Source organism: Pelodiscus sinensis, chromosome 2 (genome assembly GCF_052426305.1).
Source record: "Pelodiscus sinensis isolate ZL-2025 chromosome 2, ASM5242630v1, whole genome shotgun sequence".
NCBI classification, from domain to species: Eukaryota; Metazoa; Chordata; order Testudines; family Trionychidae; genus Pelodiscus; species Pelodiscus sinensis.
Window position 1 is genome coordinate 259,007,008 of NC_143053.1, and position 19,446 is coordinate 259,026,453.

Genomic DNA, 19,446 nt, shown 5'->3' on the forward strand with positions numbered 1-19,446 from the left:
CCTTGGTCAACTCCCTCGTCCCCTCGTGGGAGGGCAGGTGCTAAGCATCGTCCTGGGGGCAAGCCTAAGGACATGCCCATCCCGAGTCCGGGGGTAACATGGCCTTCCCCCCCGCCCCCACCGTAACCGTCCCTCTGCTGCTCCCCGCCCGGCCAGGGTGAAGGACGTGCTGCTGAAGTCCAACTGCGTCCTGGAGGCCTTCGGCAACGCCAAGACCAACCGCAACGACAACTCCAGCCGCTTCGGCAAGTACATGGACATCGACTTCGACTTCAAGGGGGACCCCACCGGCGGGCACATCAACAACTACCTCCTGGAGAAGGTACGGCCGGGGGGCAGGGCAGCTGGAGGGGGCGGGAGGTGCGTGGCAGCACCCTGGGCCTTAGCGTCCAGCTGGCTCGCGGGCCGCTCGGGGCCTGGCCGAGGCTTTGGAAAGTTTGCAGTAAGGCCGAGCCCCCGAGCGGGATACGAGCCTTGATCCCCTCCTCCCTGCTGGGAGAGGCGTTGTCACCAGGGGCTGGACAGAGCTGGTCTCCGGCAGCCCCTTTCCTCTTCACCCGGCGCGGAAGGGGACGCAGGAGTCGGCCGCTCCTCAAAGCCGGCAGCGTGCGGACGCCCGACTGCTCAGTGTCCTGGGTCCCTGAGCCAGACGGGGCCATCGTGATCCTGGGCTCGTCGGTTAACGTTCACGGTTACACGCAGGCTCCCAGTCTGCATGGGCAGCCAGCTTAAAAGCCAGTCCCCCTCCCCCCCACGCTGCTGCCTCTGGATCCGAGGCCGGAGGGAGGCGGGAGCTGGTACGCGCGGAGATCTGGCTTAAAAGCCGGCTCCCTGTGTGCACCGGCTCCCAAGGAGCCGACGGCCGCCCCGGGTGTGACCATGGCACTGTCAGCGCTGGCCCGTTCCGTAATGAAACCCCGGTTCACGGCCCTGCTTCGGGCCTGGCCTGGCGCGTCAGGAAGGACGGATCCGTCGTGGCCCCGGGGAATTACGCTTCCCGTCGGAAACGGGCCCTCGTTGCCAGGCCTTAGGGCAGTTTCAGCTGGTGGCCACGCGACGGCCTTTCCCTGCCGCTCCTGGTTCCGCCGCTGCACGTAGAGCCTGGGGCCAGGCCCCCTTCACCTGGTGGGGGACGGAGCCGCAGATCCAGGCTTGGGGAACAGGGCCGTTCAGAGCTGGTTTCCGAGCTGGCGGGGCCAGGCCCCAGGAACACGAGTCCCTCCCTGGTCCCTCCGCGCACCCTGAGCAAGCGGCTCCCCCCCCGGCCTGGATTTGAAGGGGAGCAGGAGCCCGGCTCCGCCACACACGACCCTGCCTAGTTCGGCTCCGTCCCGGGGGCCCTCTCTGAGCTGCGCCCACCTGGCCTGGGCCGGCTCCAAGAGACCCTGGAAACGCCGGCGTGTCAGCTCCCGCCACCGGGCGGCCGGCCCCTTCCCTGCGCAGCCCTGGCTGGGAACGGCTCGGGGGGTCTCAGCCGGAGGGAGAGAAGGGAAGAGAGGGGTGTCTGGCCGGAGCCTGCCGCCTGCGGGGGCCAGGGAGAGGCCTTTGGGACCCACATGCCAGTCCCAACAGCCTCGCCTCCTCGGCATCCAACGGACGGAGGCTCACGGCGCCCTGCCGCTCCTGTGCAGTGGGGTCGTGCGGCACTGCGAGGGGAGAGAGCGTGGGCTAGTGGTTAGGGCGGGGGGTTAGGACACGGGCGCTGGCGCGCTGTGTGACCTGCTCATCTCCAGGCCCGCTTCCCTTGCTGGACACGAGGCCACTGCCCTGCCTCTGCGAAGCGCTGGGAGAGCCCCTAAGGAAAGACGCGCCCTCGGCGGGGGGGACCCTGGACCCCTTCCAGGGCTCCTGCTTGGTCCTTCCGCTGCTCCCGGTGACCGGCGCTGGCCTGGTCCGCTCTCCCAGGCCTGCCCTGCATCTCTGCACCCCATGGGCCCCAAAGTGCAGACTGAAATCGCCTCCCCTGGCCAGGATGCGGCCACCTCTGGGGGGCGAGGCGGCGGCGGTTTCCTGGCGCACCCCTCAGTGGAGGCGGCCGGCCGTTGTGGGCGCTCAGGCAGACCGGCTGTGCCACCTCCGGCCTTTTCCTCAGGACACTGGAGTTCGCCCCTCTGCCCTTTCAAAGAGGCCAGGCTCTCGAAGGGTGCCCGGGGGCAGGACCTGGGCTGTGCCCCCCAGAAGGCCAGGCCGGCGGCCACACCGCTGTGCAAGGCACCGACTCTCAAAGCGGGGGGGGGGGGCTCCCTGAGGCCCAAGGGAGGATCGGCCGGCTGCCTGCGCTCTGGGGTGCTGCCCGCCTTCAGGGACCGGGTGGCGTTCCTCCGGTCTCGCCCGCCCGCTGTCTGTGCCTGGAGCAGAGCGGGCCGCGGAGCGGCGTGGGGCTGGGCACCGCAGCCATGGCGCTGGGTGGGCCGGCCTGGGGCTGCCAGACACCCCCACCCCCACCCCCGCACTGACTCCCTCCGCTTTTCCTTGCAGTCTCGCATCCTCAAGCAGCAGCCGGGCGAGAGGAACTTCCACTCCTTCTACCAGGTGAGCTGGGCAGGCCTGGGGCGGGCTCCCCGGAGGCGGCTGCTCTGGGGACGAGCGGGGAGGAAGGGGGGTTCGTGTGTCCCTCGCCGCCAGCCCCCGGGGTGCCTCCTGTGGGCTTCCCGCCGTCTGGCCCGGCAGGCACCGGACTTACCCATGGGGCCCCTGGTTGGTGCTCAGGGCCCTGGCTGGGGGTCCCGCGCCCCCGGGGATCGGGCACAGCGGGGACGTGCCGGCCATGCCCCTGTGGCTCCCGCTGCTGCTGCACGGCCCTGACTCAGAGCGCGCAGGGTTGCCAGGGGTCTGGTTTCCGCCCGGTAAAAGAAGCAGAGAATACCGGACATGGGAAACGTCCAGCGGCGTTTGCGAGGGCGGGGGAGCGAGGAGCGCGGGAATTTAAAGGCACAGCGACCTCTTTTTTTTTTTTTTTTTTCGCTTAACAAGTCTGGTCTCCCTTTTTTTCTGCTCAACCAATTTTTCCCTGCCTGTTCGGGATTTTTTGGGAAGGTATCTGGCAACTCTAGGAGCGCGCCGGCCCTGGCGGGGAACTGCAGGCTGGGGACTCAGAGGTGCAGGGAAGTGAGCTCCGGCGCCTTTTCGAGCCTCACTCCCTCCGGCGCCCACTGCCCTGGGCTCTCAGCCACCCCAAGGACAGGGCCCAGCCACTGCCGGCTGCCCCCCACTCCCGACCCCTTCCCCAGGACCCCCGTCTGCCCGGGCTCTGCTGGGTGAGCTCCCCAGTCTCCAGCCATGGCACAGGGGGTGCCAGGCCGCATGCCCAGTACAAGGGGGTCCCATCCCGTCTCTCCCCCACAGCTGCTTCTGGGGGCCTCGGACGCTCAGCTGGCCTCCCTGCATCTCTGCAGAGACCCTGCCGCCTACCGCTTCACCAGAGAGGGCACCAGCAACAACGTGAGTGCCAGCTCCACGCAAGGGGGGGCCGTGCCAGGCTCCTCCGGGTTGCCAAGCCACTGGTGACCAGGGGGACCATGGCCTGGCCACGAGCCAGAGCCCCTGCCTGGTTTGGGCAAAGCACTGAGCCCCCCTTCTCCGCAAGAATCAGCCCCTCTCAGGGTCCGGAGTTGGGCCCCCCACATCAATAGTCACTTGGAAATGGGGCCAGGGGAGCGCGGATCTTCCCGTGCACCGGGGTGGGGAAGGCAGCTCACCCCTCCAGCGCGCCGCCGGGGGGCAGGACGGGGAGCTGGCAAGCCCTGGGTCTCCGTGGGGCGCTGGCGGAGCCGGGGGACAGGACAGGGAGCTGGCGAACCCTGGGTCTCCGCGGGGCAGGATGGGGAGCTGGTGAGCCCTGGGTCTCCACGGGGCGCTGGCGGGGCCGGGGGGCAGGGCGGGGAGCTGGCGAGCCCTGGGTCTCCGCGGGGTGCTGGCGGGGCTGGGGGGCAGGGCAGGGAGCTGGCGAGCCCTGGGTCTCCACGGGGTGCTGGCGGGGCCGGGGGGCAGGGCGGGGAGCTGGCGAGCCCTGGGTCTCCGTGGGGCTCTGGCGGGGCTGGGGGGCAGGGCAGGGAGCTGGCGAGCCCTGGGTCTCCACAGGGTGCTGGTGGGGCCGGGGGGCAGGGCGGGGAGCTGGCGAGCCCTGGGTCTCCACGGGGCGCTGGCGGGGCCGGGGGGCAGGGCGGGGAGCTGGCGAGCCCTGGGTCTCTGGGGGGCAGGGCGGGGAGCTGGCGAGCCCTGGGTCTCTGCGGTGCGCTGGCGGGGCCGGGGGGCAGGGCGGGGAGCTGGCGAGCCCTGGGTCTCTGCGGTGCGCTGGCGGGGCCGGGGGGCAGGGCGGGGAGCTGGCGAGCCCTGGGTCTCCACAGGGCGCTGGCGGGGCCGGGGGGCAGGGCGGGGAGCTGGCGAGCCCTGGGTCTCTGCGGTGCGCTGGCGGGGCCGGGGGGCAGGGCGGGGAGCTGGCGAGCCCTGGTCTCCATGGGGCGCTGGCGGGGCCGGGGGGCAGGGCGGGGAGCTGGCGAGCCCTGGGTCTCCGTGGGGCGCTGGCGGGGATGGGGGGCAGGGCAGGGAGCTGGCGAGCCCTGGGTCTCCGCGGGGCGCTGGCGGGGCCGGGGGGCAGGGCGAGGAGCTGGCGAGCCCTGGGTCTCTGGGGGGCGCTGGCGGGGCCGGGAGGCAGGGCGGGGAGCTGGCGAGCCCTGGGTCTCCGTGGGGCGCTGGCGGGGCCGGGGGGCAGGGCGGGGAGCTGGCAAGCCCTGGGTCTCCGTGGGGCGCTGGCGGAGCCGGGGGGCAGGGCGGGGAGCTGGCGAGCCCTGGGTCTCCGTGGGGCGCTGGTGGGGCTGGGGGGCAGGGCGGGGAGCTGGCGAGCCCTGGGTCTCCGTGGGGCGCTGGCGGGGCCGGGGGGCAGGGCGGGGAGCTGGCGAGCCCTGGGTCTCCGGGGGGCAGGGCGGGGAGCTGGCGAGCCCTGGGTCTCCGTGGGGCGCTGGTGGGGCTGGGGGGCAGGGCGGGGAGCTGGCGAGCCCTGGGTCTCCGGGGGGCAGGGCGGGGAGCTGGCGAGCCCTGGGTCTCCGTGGGGCAGGGCGGGGAGCTGGCGAGCCCTGGGTCTCCGTGGGGTGCTGGCGGGGCTGGGGGGCAGGGCGGGGAGCTGGCGAGCCCTGGGTCTCCGTGGGGCGCTGGCGGGGCTGGGGGGCAGGGCGGGGAGCTGGCGAGCCCTGGGTCTCTGGGGGGCAGGGCGGGGAGCTGGCGAGCCCTGGGTCTCCGTGGGGCGCTGGCGGGGCCGGGGGGCAGGGCGAGGAGCTGGCGAGCCCTGGGTCTCCGTGGGGCGCTGGTGGGGCTGGGGGGCAGGGCGGGGAGCTGGCGAGCCCTGGGTCTCTGGGGGGCAGGGCGGGGAGCTGGCGAGCCCTGGGTCTCCGTGGGGCGCTGGCGGGGCCGGGGGGCAGGGCGGGGAGCTGGCGAGCCCTGGGTCTCCGCGGGGCGCTGGCGGGGCCGGGGGGCAGGGCGGGGAGCTGGCGAGCCCTGGGTCTCCGTGGGGCGCTGGCGGGGCCGGGGGGCAGGGCGAGGAGCTGGCGAGCCCTGGGTCTCCGTGGGGCGCTGGCGGGGCCGGGGGGCAGGGCGGGGAGCTGGCGAGCCCTGGGTCTCCGTGGGGCGCTGGCGGGGCCGGGGGGCAGGGCGGGGAGCTGGCGAGCCCTGGGTCTCCGTGGGGCGCTGGCGGGGCCGGGGGGCAGGGCGGGGAGCTGGCGAGCCCTGGGTCTCCGGGGGGCAGGGCGGGGAGCTGGCGAGCCCTGGGTCTCTGTGGGGCGCTGGCGGGGCCGGGCGCTCTGGGGCCAAACACACGTCCCGTTCCGCTCAGCGTACGCACCCGCGCAGTTCGCGCCAGGGCTCTCTGGGCCCCCGCCGTGGGGCCAGCCCCGGTCCCTGCGCGGGGCCCGGGCTGGGGTGCGTGCCGCACGGCGGGGGGAGACACCGCTCTCAGTTCTTGCAGCCCCTGCGCTGAATGGGGGCCAGGCACGTCCGCGGGCGCCCGTCGGCCCACCAGAGGCGCTTTCTGCACCTGGCTGGGGGGGGCCGTGGTGCCAGGCAGTGGCTGCCGCGCTTCGCCCTGCCCGGCCAGACGCCGCGGGGATGGGCGCGAGGGAGCTCGGCCTGTGGGCACCGGGGGCTGGCGGCGCGTGCCAAGGCGGCTGAGCCCTCCCAGGGCAGGGACGGTCCCGCCGGGGCAGGGGCGGGCGCAGGCCCGGGCTGTGGGCGCAGGATGCTCGCCCGGCGGGCGCAGGGTGGACTCCAGGGCGGGGCCCGCTCACGCTCTCCCCGCTCTCCCCGCTCTGCCCACTCTCCCCGCTCTCCCCGCTCTCCCAGCTCCTGGGCAGCGACCGGGCCAACGCCAAGGCCGTGGCAGACGCCATGTCGGTGATCGGCTTCAGCCCGGAGGAGATCGACTCGGTCTACAAGACCCTGGCCGCCATCTTACACCTGGTGAGCGAGGGCCTGGCCGGGGGACGGGGGCCTCCCCAAGTCCGGGTCACTGGGGCCCCGCCCCGCAGCCAGCACTGCCGCTGCAAGCACCTGTGTGCAGGCCTGCAGGTGGTCACAGGGCCCCTGGGTCAGGACGAGGACTTGGCGGAGGGGGGAGGGTCAGTTTGGGGGGTGCCGGTGGGGGCCGTGGCAGAGAGGGAGGGGGTCAGTTTGGGGGGTCCTGGAGGGAGCTATGGCTGAGCAGGGGGAGGGTTCAGTTTGGGGGGTGCCGGTGGGGGCCGTGGCTGAGCAGGGGGAGGGGTCAGTTTGGGGGGTGGTGGTGGGGGCCGTGGCAGAGCAGGGGGAGGTTCAGTTTGGGGGGTGCCGGTGGGGGCCGTGGCAGAGCAGGGGAGGGTTCAGTTTGGGGGGTGCTGGTGGGGGCCGTGGCAGAGCAGGGGGAGGTTCAGTTTGGGGGGTGCCGGTGGGGGCCGTGGCAGAGCAGGGGGAGGTTCAGTTTGGGGGGTGCCGGTGGGGGCCGTGGCAGAGCAGGGGGAGGTTCAGTTTGGGGGGTGCCGGTGGGGGCCGTGGCAGAGCAGGGGAGGTTCAGTTTGGGGGGTGCTGGTGGGGGCCGTGGCAGAGCAGGGGAGGTTCAGTTTGGGGGGTGGCTGGGGGGGTGGGGGCCGTGGCAGAGCAGGGGGAGGTTCAGTTTGGGGGGTGCCGGTGGGGGCCGTGGCAGGCCGTGGCAGAGCAGGGGGAGGTTCAGTTTGGGGGGTGCTGGTGGGGGCCGTGGCAGAGCAGGGGGAGGTTCAGTTTGGGGGGTGCTGGTGGGGCCGTGGCAGAGCAGGGGGAGGTGGGGGCAGAGCAGGGGCAGGGTCAGTTTGGGGGGTGCTGGTGGGGGCCGTGGCAGAGCAGGGGGAGGTTCAGTTTGGGGGGTGTCGGTGGGGGCCGTGGCAGAGCAGGGGGAGGTTCAGTTTGGGGGGTGTCGGTGGGGGCTGGGGCAGAGCAGGGGGAGGTTCAGTTTGGGGGCTGTCGGTGGGGGCCGTGGCAGAGCAGGGGCAGGGGCAGTTTGGGGGGTGCCAGTGGGGGCCGTGCCATGTCAAGTTACCAGCCTGATGCCCTTCGCTCTGAGTCTCCTCCAGCGGCTGCCTGGTAGCCAGGCCAGCTGTGCCAGCATGTTCCGTGTCCCGGGACGTGGCAGGACATATGTGGGCAGCCCAGATGTGCTGGCCGAGGCCTGGTCTGGCAGGTAACACTCAGGACTGGCTGCCGGAGGGGCAAGATTTCATTCTTAGCACTGCCTCGGGCTTCCTGTGTGGCAGGGGCTCGGCACGGCGCCTCTCCCAGCCTCGGTTTCCCCAGGCGAGAGAGGGATGTGATGCTCGCCGATCCCCAAAGCGGCGGGTGCCATTCTGCTGTATGGTCTGGGACAAACTCCCCTGTGTCAGTGGGCTGCACACACTCCATAGCCCCACACAGCCCTATTTCCAGGCCCCAGGTCTATGCGTGTGCATCGCACGTCTGTGCATTGTGAGCCCTCGTGCGGGGCACGTGCTTTCCGCGCCCGCTCAGGGTGTGGAGACCTTGTAGGGTCACGTGCCTGGCGTCTCCCTGAACATCCGAGGCGCGGGGCAGCGGCCGGGGGGAAGCCGGGGCCCTCTCCCGGCTGACGGGGTCTCTGCGGGTGGATTTCCAGGGCAACGTGAGCTTCGTGGCCGAGGGGGACGCCGTGGAGATAGAGAACGGGGAGCTGGTGTCCCACCTGGCCGAGCTGACCTCCACCCCGCCAGAGAGCCTGCTGAGAGCCCTGCTGTACCGCACGGTGGCCGCGGGCGGGGGGGAGCTCATCGAGAAGGGGCACGGCGCCAAGGAAGCCAGCTACGCCAGGGACGCCTGCGCCAAGGTAAAGGGGGCTGGGCCCTGCTGCGCCCCCCTGTGACCTGCGTCCTCCTGTCCCTCCCCCGAGGCCCCACCATTCCCCTGCCACTGCCCGCTTGGGGCCCGGCTGGCCTCCAGGCCCAGGGGAGCCCCAGTGCCGACGCCCCAGGCTGCGGAGAGCTGAAAGCCGCCAGGCGGGCGGAGGTCCTTGGCTAGGGATCGGGCTCCCCTGGGCAGGTGGGGACTGGGGGCAGCAGCGGGCCCCCCAGCCTGGAGCTGGGCTGTTCTGACCCCCTGCGGGAGGGAGTGTGGCTAGGGAGTGCGGGCGGCTGGGCGGGACCCCTCCATGGGTCAGCTGCTCCGTGGCCGTGACCCTTGATCGGCACCAGGGTGGCCACGGGGATCCCACCCGCCAACCCGCCACGCCCCTGTGCCGAAAGGCTCCTCCCTCCTGCTCGGGGGTGACGGCGTCTACCGGCAGCAGCCACCAGAGGGCAGCAGAGCCGCCCGGCGGTAATTGCCTCCAGCAGGGGGCAGGAGTGAGCCGGCCCCACCTGTCCCACCTGCCTGATCCCCGGGGGGCCGCGCCCCACGCCCAGCGGAAGGCGTGCAGGCTCCGCCCCATCCCCAGCCACGGGGGGGCAGCCGGCTGCCTCACGGCGCCTGCCCCCCCAGGCCATCTACGAGCGGCTGTTCGGCTGGATCGTGGGGCGTATCAACAGCGTCATCGAGGTGAAGAACTACGACGCCCGGCTGCACGGCAAGAACACCGTCATCGCCGTGCTGGACATCTACGGCTTCGAGATCTTCCACAGCAACAGGTCGGGCCCCGCCGGCTGCCCAGCATGCACCGGGGCCGGGGGGGGCTGATTCCCAGCGCCCAGCCCTGGGGCGGGAGGGAGCGGGCGAGGAGTGGTGCCCGGTGGGTCCCAGCTATTGTGCCAGGGGGCAAGGGGGCGGGCGAGAAGGAGAGGGACGGGCAGGATGATCGGTGGGGCTGGACGGCGGCTCCCTGCCGCCTGGTCCCTCCATCCAGCAGCGGCTCCCAGACCCAGTACAGAGCGTCAGGGACCCTGCCCCGAGCTGTGTGCGCCGCATGGGGGAAAGTCGGGGGAGGCCCCTGCCATGCGGGCCCTGAACTGAACCCCTCCTTGGCAAGGGACCCTGCCTGGCCCAGGAGCCCAGGGCGTTCTGAGACGGGGGGGCTGTGTCGGGGGCCGGGGAAGGGAGACCCCAGCCCCCCGGAGGCAGCCCCCGAGACCCGTGCGCTTGGCTGTTTGCAGCTTCGAGCAGTTCTGCATCAATTACTGCAACGAGAAGCTGCAGCAGCTGTTCATCGAGCTGATCCTGAGGCAGGAGCAGGAGGAGTATCAGCGGGAGGGCATCGAATGGCAGCACGTGAGTGCCCAAGCCCCGTGGGGGGCACCTGCCCAGAGGGCAGTGAGGGGGTGCCAGGTCCCCGTGCGACAGGGCAGGGCAAGGGGGTGCCAGGGCCCAGTGCGACAGGGCAGGGTAAGGGGTGCCGGGGCCCCGTGCGACAGGGCAGGGTAAGGGGGTGCCGGGTCCCCGTGCGACAGGGCAGGGTAAGGGGTGCCGGGGCCCCGTGCGACAGGGCAGGGTAAGGGGGTGCCAGGGCCCCGTGCGACAGGGCAGGGTAAGGGGGTGCCAGGGCCCAGTGCGACAGGGCAGGGTAAGGGCGTGCCAGGGCCCAGTGCAACAGGGCAGGGTAAGGGGTGCCAGGGCCCCGTGCGACAGGGCAGGGTAAGGGGGTGCCAGGGCCCCGTGCGACAGGGCAGGGTAAGGGGTGCCGGGGCCCCGTGCGACAGGGCAGGGTAAGGGGGTGCCAGGGCCCCGTGCGACAGGGCAGGGTAAGGGGGTGCCGGGGCCCCGTGCGACAGGGCAGGGTAAGGGGGTGCTGGGGCCCCGTGCGACAGGGCAGGGTAAGGGGTGCCAGGGCCCCGTGCGACAGGGCAGGGTAAGGGGTGCCGGGTCCCCGTGCGACAGGGCAGGGTAAGGGGTGCCAGGGCCCCGTGCGACAGGGCAGCGTAAGGGCATGCAAGGGCCCCGTGCGACAGGGCAGCGTAAGGGCGTGCAAGGGCCCCGTGCGACAGGGCAGCGTAGGGCGTGCTGGGTCCGGGGGGCTCTGCTCCAGCCACAGAGTCGCTCCCACCTGCCTCCCAGGGCTCCCAGCCAAGGCCGTCGAGTCCGGGGGACCCGGAGGCTCCTGCCACGCCTGGCTCGGCGGCTCTGCCGCGCATGGCGGGCCCCTGGGCAGGCTCCGGGCCCCGCGTGACCCCTGCCCCACCCCCAGATCGAGTACTTCAACAACCAGATCATCGTGGACCTGGTGGAGCAGCCGCACAAGGGCATCATCTCCATCCTGGACGAGGCCTGCCTGACGGGGGGCCGGGTCACCGACGCCATGTTCCTGGAGTCCATGAACACCAAGCTGGCCAAGCACCCCCACTACGCCAGCCGCAAGGTGAGGCCGTCCGGGCTGAGCAGGGCCCCGGGGGCGGGGGGCTTGTGGGGGGCTGGGCTGCCCGCTAGGAGGAAGACGGAGGCCTGGGGGGGGCCGAGTCCTGCAGGAAGGGAGAGGCGCTTTGGGGGGGGAGGGAGGCGCCGTCTCGGGATGCCCCTTGGATTCTGCAGGAAGGGGCAAATTTAGCCTCCCAGCCACTTAGCGCCCCCAAGCCAGAGACCCTCCCCATGCAGCCCCCAGTGCTTCTGGCTGGAGAGGCCAGGGGGGTCCCTCTCCACCGAGTGGGGGCCACCCTGCTGGGCATGCTGGCACCGGGGGGCTGCCGGAACATGGGCCTGGCCCTGGCTGTGAGTGCAGGCGGGAGGGGGGCTGCTGGGGGGCCCACGTAGCAGAGGGCTGGACCCAGGGGGCAGTGGACCCCCATGCTCCCGCAGCTCAGCCCCCCCTGTGTCCCCAGCTCTGTGCCACCGACAAGTCCATGGAGTTCGGCCGGGATTTCCGCATCAAGCACTACGCCGGGAACGTCACGTGAGTCCCCCCCGGGCGAAGGAGGGGCCCGCCTGGCGGCTTGGCATCTCTGCCCAGTAGGAGCCCTGTCCGGAGGGGGGCCGGGGCTCCCTGCAGGCCTGGTGCCTGGGGACGGCTGCGCTGGGCGGGCCAAGGGGCAGGATCGGGCCCTGCATGCTGCCCAGGCTCCCCTAAGGCCTCTCGGGCCACACCCAGATCCCCGGCCCGGGGCTCCCCTTGTCCTTTCAGGGGATCCCCCCCCGGCCTGGCAGGCGCGTCCAGCTCCCTGCTGGCATTTCCCTGCTTTCCCCCACAGCGCTCGGCAGCCCCTAGAAGGGGAGCTGAGTGTGAGGAGCCGGCTGGGGCGTAGGCGCCTCCTGGCGCAGCCATGTGGGGGCGGCTGCCCCCACGGCCCCTGCAGCGCTGCGTTGGCATCCGGCCACCTCCGCAGGGCTGCGTGCTCAGAGCTCTCCCGGCTGTCGGCTGGGCTGCGGCGGGCGGGGGAGGCCTGCCACCTGCGCTGGGATCCTGCGTCAGGCAGAGGCGTCCAGCCCACGGCCGCGGCGCCAGAGCAAGCGCAGGAGCCGGGCCGTTCGGCAGGGGGGTGGGAACGCAGGGCCGGGCGGGATTGGCTGGGCATCTCTGGGCACCTGGGAATGAGCGTGTCCTCCGCGGGGTGGTGCTTGTGCACGTGCGAGTGTGCAGTTGCACGTTGGTGATGTGTACGTGCCCTGTAGGGTGGTGCTTGTGAGTGTGCAGTTGCACGTTGGCGTGTACCTGAGCACAAGCACGTCCCCACAGGGTGGTGCTTGTGCACATGCGAGTGTGCAGTTGCACGTTGGTGATGTTTACGTGCCCTGTAGGGTGGTGCTTGTGAGTGTGCAGTTGCACGTTGGCGTGTACCTGAGCACAAGCACGTCCCCACAGGGTGGTGCTTGTGCACATGTGAGTGTGCAGTTGCACGTTGGTGATGTTTACGTGCCCTGTAGGGTGGTGCTTGTGAGTGTGCAGTTGCACGTTGGCATGTACCTGAGCACAAGCACGTCCCCACAGGGTGGTGCTTGTGCACATGCGAGTGTGCAGTTGCACGTTGGTGATGTTTATGTGCCCCGTAGGGTGGTGCTTGTGAGTGTGCAGTTGCACGTTGGTGATGTTTATGTGCCCCGTAGGGTGGTGCTTGTGAGTGTGCAGTTGCACGTTGGTGTGTACCTGAGCACAAGCACGTCCCCACAGGGGGGTGCTTGTGCACGTGTGAGTGTGCAATTGCACGTTGTTGGTGTGCACCTGGGCTGTGCATGTCTGAGTACGGTTTGTGTGTGTGCTCCCGGGGAGAGGCCTGGGGGAGGCCCATCGCTTCACCCCCCTCACCAGCGCTGGGCTGGACCCCTCAGCTCGGGGGAGGCTGGGGCAGGCTGCACAAGAGAACTGGATCCCCCTTTCCCCTCGGACTCTCCCCCGGAGCTCTGGCTGCGAGTCGCTCGCCCGGCCCAGGATGTGGGAACCGACTCGGTCGGGGGAGGGAAGGGCTGCCAGGGTCCTCTCGGACTCTTAGCTGGCCGCCCACAGAGCCCCTAGCTTCCCCTCGGGCAGCTAGAGTCAGCCTCCGCTCTGGGGCGAGGGCAGCCTCCTCCCACCCCCGGGATGTGGGGGGACCAGTGGGGTTAGGGAGCAGGCAGCCTCCTCCCACCCCCGGGATGTGGGGGGACCAGTGGGGTTAGGGGGCAGGCAGCCTCCTCCCACCCCCGGGATGTGGGGGGACCAGTGGGGTTAGGGAGCAGGCAGCCTCCTCCCACCCCGGGATGTGGGGGGACCAGTGGGGTTAGGGAGCAGGCAGCCTCCTCCCACCCCGGGATGTGGGGGGACCAGTGGGGTTAGGGAGCAGGCAGCCTCCTCCCACCCCCGGGATGTGGGGGGACCAGTGGGGTTAGGGGGCAGGCAGCCTCCTCCCACCCCGGGGATGTGGGGGGACCAGTGGGGTTAGGGGGCAGGCAGCCTCCTCCCACCCCCGGGATATGGGGGGACCAGTGGGGTTAGGGGGCAGGCAGCCTCCTCCCACCCCGGGATATGGGGGTCGCAGTGGGACCAGTGGGGTTAGGGGGCAGGTAGCCTCTTTCTACCCCCGGGATATGGGGGTCGCAGTGGGGCCAGTGGGGTTAGGGTGCAGGTAGCCTCCTCCCACCCCGGGATATGGGGGTCGCAGTGGGGCCAGTGGGGTTGGGGCATGCTCAGGATGCTGAGTGCAGCAGGATGTGAGACTGGACACTCCCTGTGCAATCAGGTGGCCCAGGTGCCACCCTTTCAAAATGCACCTGTGAGGGACACTGGCCCTTTAAGTCTTAAAGGTGCCACAACCATTTTAGTGGGGGCAATAAACTGCCAGCCCCTTCCTCCCCTCCCGGCGCCTGCTCTTGCGGGCTCCCGGCTGCAGCCGCCCCGGACTGAGTGGGCCGAGCGAAGGGCCTGCCCCAGGCCGGGGCTGGAGGTGACCTGCCCCTTGGCTCTGACTTGCAGGTACTCGGTGGAGGGGTTTATCGACAAGAACAAGGACACCCTCTTCCAAGACTTCAAGCGGCTGATGTACAACAGGTGAGGGCTCCGGACGCTGCCGCGGGGGGGGGGGCTGAGCCTCGGGGGGGCGGGGCGGGGCGGGCACGGCCGCAGCGGGGCAGGGAGGGAGGAAGAGCCGGGGGGGGGGCTTCCACGGGCACGGTGGCTCCCCACCCCGGCGTCTCATCCCGCCCCGCGAGGGGCTGCCTGTGCGGACGGGCCCTGCCGTGTCTCCTGCAGGCGGGGTGTGACCAGCGGGGGGGGGGTGTGACCAGCGGGAGGGGGGGTGTGACCAGCGGGGGGGGGGGGTGTGACCAGCGGGAGGGGCCCTGGAGCCGGTCCCCCCGGCTAGCGGAGGGGAGGGATAGCAGGCTGTGAGCCCAGGGACAGTTGGGATCCGGGGCCGACCCCCGGCTGGGTTCCCTCCCCGCACAGAGCCGCAGGTGGGAGGTTGATTTTGCCCCGGGTGACGGGAGTCTTAAGGGGCCTCCTGGCTCCTGCGCATCCCCCTATGCCAGCCGGGGCTGCGCTCGACCAGACCGGCGCCGTGGCTGCATCCGGGGCGCCTGGAACCAGGGTCTGGCCCAGTGCCCGGTTCCGTCTCTGTGTACGGCTCGGGGCCCTGCGCCCCTCATCTCTCCCGGCAGCAGGGCCCCCTGCTGTGGGTCCGGGGAGCCCAGGAGGCTGGAGGGGTTGGGGTGGGGAGGAGAGCTCCGGCTCCCCGGCTCCTCACTCCCCTTGGCCCCTCTCCCCAGCACAGACCCCGTCCTGAGGGCCATGTGGCCGGAGGGCGAGGTGAGCATCACCGAGGTGACCAAGCGCCCCCTGACGGCCGCCACCCTCTTCAAGAACTCCATGGTGGCGCTGGTGGAGAACCTGGCTTCCAAGGTAACCGGACGGCTCTTCCTCGCTCACCCGTGGCCCGACGCCCCACGGTGCCTGGATTCCCGCCCCCCGTCAGTGGGGACCCCTCTCCCTCTGGGTCCATGGCACTGGGATGGCCTTTTCCATTGTCTTCTCTGTGGGTCCGCCTGGGCCAGCCCTTCTGAAGGGCCCAGCCTGGTTCGGTCGACCTGCCTGCCCGCCTGCCCTGACAGCACACGGTCCCTGCCACCCGCTGTGTGTTGCAAGGCATAGGGGAAACTGAGGCACGCGGCAGCCTCATCACATATTACAGAGAATTCCTGCTTCGTCACCACCCCCCTGCCCCCGCATCCAGGCTCTGACCCCAGGGGAGGGGGGAGGGAGGCCACGCGCCCTGTGACACGCGGCTGGGCCTGGGGTGGGAGCTCCACTGCCCCCTGCTGGGTAGTGCTGGAGCACCAGACTGGCCAGGGGGGGGGGTGGCCCATGGGGCGCGCTGGGGGGCGCTCGCCCTGTCGCGCCTCATGGAGGGGCCTAGACCCGCTCTGGTGCGGGCCCAGCTGCCCTTCCCCAGGGCCCCCGGCACCTCCGCCTCCCAGCGCCTGGCCTGCCCCAAATGCAGCCCCGGCCCCGCTCCCTGCCTTCCCCGGTCGCTCAGCCCAAAGCAGTGACCCCCCCTTCCCCTTCCCCCTGCCCTGGGGCCCCTGCCTGCACCCGGCAGCGCCCCCCCGCCCAGGGCTCTTCCCAGCGGGCCCCAGGCCCTGCCCCCCCGCCCAGGGCTCTTCCCAGCGGGCCCCAGGCCCTGCCCCCCCCGCCCAGGGCTCTTCCCAGCGGGCCCCAGGCCCTGCCCCCCCCGCCCAGGGCTCTTCCCAGCGGGCCCCAGGCCCTGCCCCCCCCGCCCAGGGCTCTTCCCAGCGGGCCCCAGGTCCTGCCCCCCCCCGCCCAGGGCTCTTCCCAGCGGGCCCCAGGTCCTGCCCCCCCCCGCCCAGGGCTCTTCCCAGCGGGCCCCAGGCCCTGCCCCCCCCGCCCAGGGCTCTTCCCAGCGGGCCCCAGGCCCTGCCCCCCCGCCCAGGGCTTTTCCCAGCGGGCCCCAGGCCCTGCCTCCCCCCCCCGCCCGGGGCTCTCCCAGCGGGCCCCAGGCCCTGCCCCCCCCGCCCAGGGCTCTTCCCAGCGGGCCCCACACCCTCCCCCCCCTGCCCGGGGCTCTCCCAGCGGGCCCCACGCCTGCCCCGGCCGGGCTCTCAGCGCCCCTCTCCCCAGGAGCCGTACTACGTGCGCTGCATCAAGCCCAACGACCAGAAGTCGCCGCTGCTCTTCGACGCCGAGCGCTGCCGCCATCAGGTGGAATACCTGGGCCTGCTGGAGAACGTGCGGGTGCGCCGGGCCGGCTTCGCCTACCGGCAGCCCTACGACCGCTTCCTGCTCAGGTACCCCCCTCTGCCCCGGCCCTGCCCCCGTCCCCCTCTGCCCCGGCCCTGCCCCCGTCCCCCCGGCTCTGCCCCCGTCCCCCTCTGCCCCGGCCCTGCCCCCGGCCCCCCCAGCTCTGCCCCCGTCCCCCCGGCTCTGCCCCCGTCCCCCTCTGCCCTGGCCCTGCCCCCGGCCCCCCCGGCTCTGCCCCCGTCCCCCCCGGCCCTGCCCTGCTGCTCCCCCTCTGCCCCAGCCCTGCCCCCGTCCCCCCGGCCCTGCCCTGCTGCTCCCCCTCTGCCCTGGCCCTGCCCCCGTCCCCCCCAGCCCTGCCCTGCCGGCCCCCCACCTCTTCCCCAGCCCCGCCCGCCCCCCCACCTCTGCCCCACCCACCCCCTGCTTCTGCCTAATCCTTCCCCAGCCCCTGTGGGCCCTCCCACTGATGCCCTGCCCCGATAGTCTCAGCTGCCCTGGCCTGTCCCCTCTGCCCATCCTGACCCCATAGCGCCTCGCTGCTCCCCGCTGCATCTCCCCCGCCCTGCTCCCTCCCCACTGGCCCCAGCCACCGGATCCTGCCAACACAGCCCTCTGTGGTGCCAGCTGCTCCGTCCCCCCCCCCCCCGCCCGGGCTGCCCGCCCCCTCCCGGCTCAGAGCTGCCCTTCCCCCGACTCCACGCGCAGGTATAAGATGACCTGCGAGTACACGTGGCCCCACCACCTCATGGCCACAGACCAGGAGGCCACGCAGGCGCTCATGGAGCAGCACGGCTTCCAGGACGACGTGGCCTACGGCCACACCAAGGTCTTCATCCGCACGCCCCAGACCCTCTTCCAGCTGGAGCAGGAGCGGGCCCAGCTCATCCCTGTCATCGTGCTGCTGCTGCAGAAGGTGAGGGGGCGCCGGGGTGGGGTGCTGCTGGGAGGGGCCGGGACCCCCGGGTTCTCCCGCCTCGGCTGTGCAGGGAGAGTGGGGTGTGACGTAGTGGGGGTACTTGCTGGGCTGTGGTGACCCCTGCTGTCTGGAGCAAGACCCAGCAGGGAAAACCTCACTATGCAAAGGTGACTCAAAAACCTGTCTGACCTGCGGCCCCCCATGGGGAGAAACAAAGGGAGGTGGATGCTGCCCTGGGGGGGGGCAGGGCTGGAAGAGGGGGAGTGAGTTCCTGGCTGGAAGGCAGGGAAGAAGGAGCTGGGGAGGGGGGCTGGGACTCCCCTATCTCAAGGGGGCACTGAGGCCTATTAGCCCCAGTTCCTGTAACCAGATTACATCTGTGCTGCGCTGAGCTGGAGGAGCAATAAACCACCCTCAATTCCACTGGCTGGTACAGTCTGTTTGTGCCATTTCGGGGTGCAGGAGACGGGAAAATCCCGACGCGTCGTCACATGGGGCTAGTGGGGGGGGGGCCAGGACCCCGGGTTCTCCCCCCACGGCTGTGCAGGGAGAGTGGGGCTAGCGGGGGGGCCAGGACCCCAGGTTCTCTCCCCACGGCTGTGCAGGGAGAGTGGGGCTAGCGGGGGGGCCAGGACCCCAGGTTCTCTCCCCACGGCTGTGCAGGGAGAGTGGGGCTAGCGGGGGGGCCAGGACCCCGGGTTCTCCCCCCACGGCTGTGCAGGGAGAGTGGGGCTAGCGGGGGGGCCAGGACCCCGGGTTCTCTCCCCACGGCTGTGCAGGGAGAGTGGGGCTAGCGGGGGGGTCAGGACCCCGGGTTCTCCCCCCACGGCTGTGCAGGGAGAGTGGGGCTAGCGGGGGGGTCAGGACCCCGGGTTCTCCCCCCACGGCTGTGCAGGGAGAGTGGGGCTAGCGGGGGGGGGGAGCCAGGACACAGACACACCCTCCCTCAGTTTCCCATCTCTGAAATGGGCTGAAGCCCGCCGTGCCTCGGGAAGGGCAGAGATAAGTGCCGTGCTGTCCACGCGGGGCTCTGCCTGTCCCTTGCTGGCTGGCTGGGCTCGGCGGCCCTGGCGAGGGATGTAAGAGCCCAGCCGCTGACCCGTAAGCATGAGCTTTACCGGCGCGCTCACCCGGTGGCGGGTTCACCGCAGGCCTGGGTGGGGGAGCAACCCCCCCTGTGGCCCGGCTGTCAGGACTGCGGCAGGCTGGAGCAGTGCCCTGCCCACGCCCCATCTGCACCCCCCCACACGGCGCACCAGCGACACCGTTACCAGTGCATCCTTCAGCGGTGAGCTCTACATCCCTGACCTCGCGCGGGCGGGCGGGCTAGGACCGGGCCGTGCGCACAGCCAGTCCCAGCCCCCCGCTGCGGGTCAGGGCCTGGTGCAACAGGAGGGGCGCAGTCCTAGATGGCGGAGCCCCCCAGGGGCCCAGCTGCCGGGGGGCTCGGGGAGCTGCCTGGGTCTCCGGCAGCACAGGCGGATCCGTGTCCGGAACCCAGCTGCAAACTCTGCAGGGAGGCGAGAGCCAGCCAGGCCTTTGGCACAGAGGCCCCTGTGCTCAGGACATGCAGGGGGGCCTGGCCGTGGGGCTGGGATGGGCAGCGCTCACAGGCCCTGCCCTGGCACTGGCTTCGCCTGGCCCCGGGGACGGCCCCTCCCTGCTCCCCCAGGGGGCTGCTGCGGGGCAGGACGACGCCCGGATCCACCAGCGGCTGGGCCGTCAGAGCGAATTAGCCTGCTCGGCTGCCACCGTGCTCGGCACAGCTCGGCAGAGCCCTGGGCGTGTGACAGCGGGCGGGGCGGGTCTGACCCCAGCCGCCCTGGGGCGCCGCACCGTGGGAAGGAGTCAGGGAGGGGGCAGGGAAGGGCTGGCCCCACTCCAAGCCCCTCTGCTGCCTCCCTGGCGCTGCTGCACTGCAGGGGCCAGCCCCCGACCCCGTTCCTATCTATAGACACGGCACCGTTCGCAGATTTCCCGACGGCGCCCGGCTGGGGCGCTGCTGCGTCCCGTCAGAGCGCCTGGCTGATGGCGAGCGGCACGGCCAGGGTCCTCAGGGCCCGAGCGCCCGCGGCTGCAGCTCTGCCCAGTGCCGGGGCGAAGGGGCGCGGGGATTGGCACGGGAGGTCTTGGCAGCGCTTCCCTGGCACCCCAGTAAGCCCCAGAATTTCCACCCTGCCCCCCATCCCCATTTCTCGGCGCCTGCCCCCAAACTTTTGTGCAATGAAAAGTCCCAGAGCACTTCGACCAGGACACGTCGAAACGTGTTTCGAGCCGTGCGGGCCTGCGTCCCCCGGGCTGCTCAGTGCCCTTGGGCCCCCATCATTCCTTATGGACCCTGCCCCTGGCCAGACTACAGTTCCCATGATGCACCACAGCTTCTGTCCCCCCCAGCTGGGCCACCTCCCAATTCTAAGGGGAGTAGGGCTGGTTCAAAACTCTTCAGCCA

The 19,446-nt window shown here is 71.7% G+C and overlaps 1 protein-coding gene across 2 annotated transcripts in view; it reads left to right on the forward strand.

Annotated features, from left to right (window-relative positions):
- The window catches only part of MYO1G (myosin IG), a 69,344-nt gene that overhangs the window by 29,760 nt on the left and 20,138 nt on the right, over window positions 1-19,446 (forward strand). For both annotated transcript variants that reach the window (XM_089776848.1, XM_075922999.2), the window contains 13 exons: window positions 157-322; window positions 2,479-2,532; window positions 3,346-3,441; window positions 6,331-6,447; window positions 8,120-8,326; window positions 8,977-9,122; window positions 9,585-9,699; window positions 10,613-10,783; window positions 11,241-11,311; window positions 13,802-13,876; window positions 14,593-14,725; window positions 15,962-16,128; window positions 16,787-16,994. In XM_089776848.1, the coding sequence (XP_089632974.1) occupies window positions 157-322; window positions 2,479-2,532; window positions 3,346-3,441; window positions 6,331-6,447; window positions 8,120-8,326; window positions 8,977-9,122; window positions 9,585-9,699; window positions 10,613-10,783; window positions 11,241-11,311; window positions 13,802-13,876; window positions 14,593-14,725; window positions 15,962-16,128; window positions 16,787-16,994 (1,726 nt within the window). The remainder of the gene's footprint in view (window positions 1-156; window positions 323-2,478; window positions 2,533-3,345; window positions 3,442-6,330; window positions 6,448-8,119; window positions 8,327-8,976; window positions 9,123-9,584; window positions 9,700-10,612; window positions 10,784-11,240; window positions 11,312-13,801; window positions 13,877-14,592; window positions 14,726-15,961; window positions 16,129-16,786; window positions 16,995-19,446) is intronic.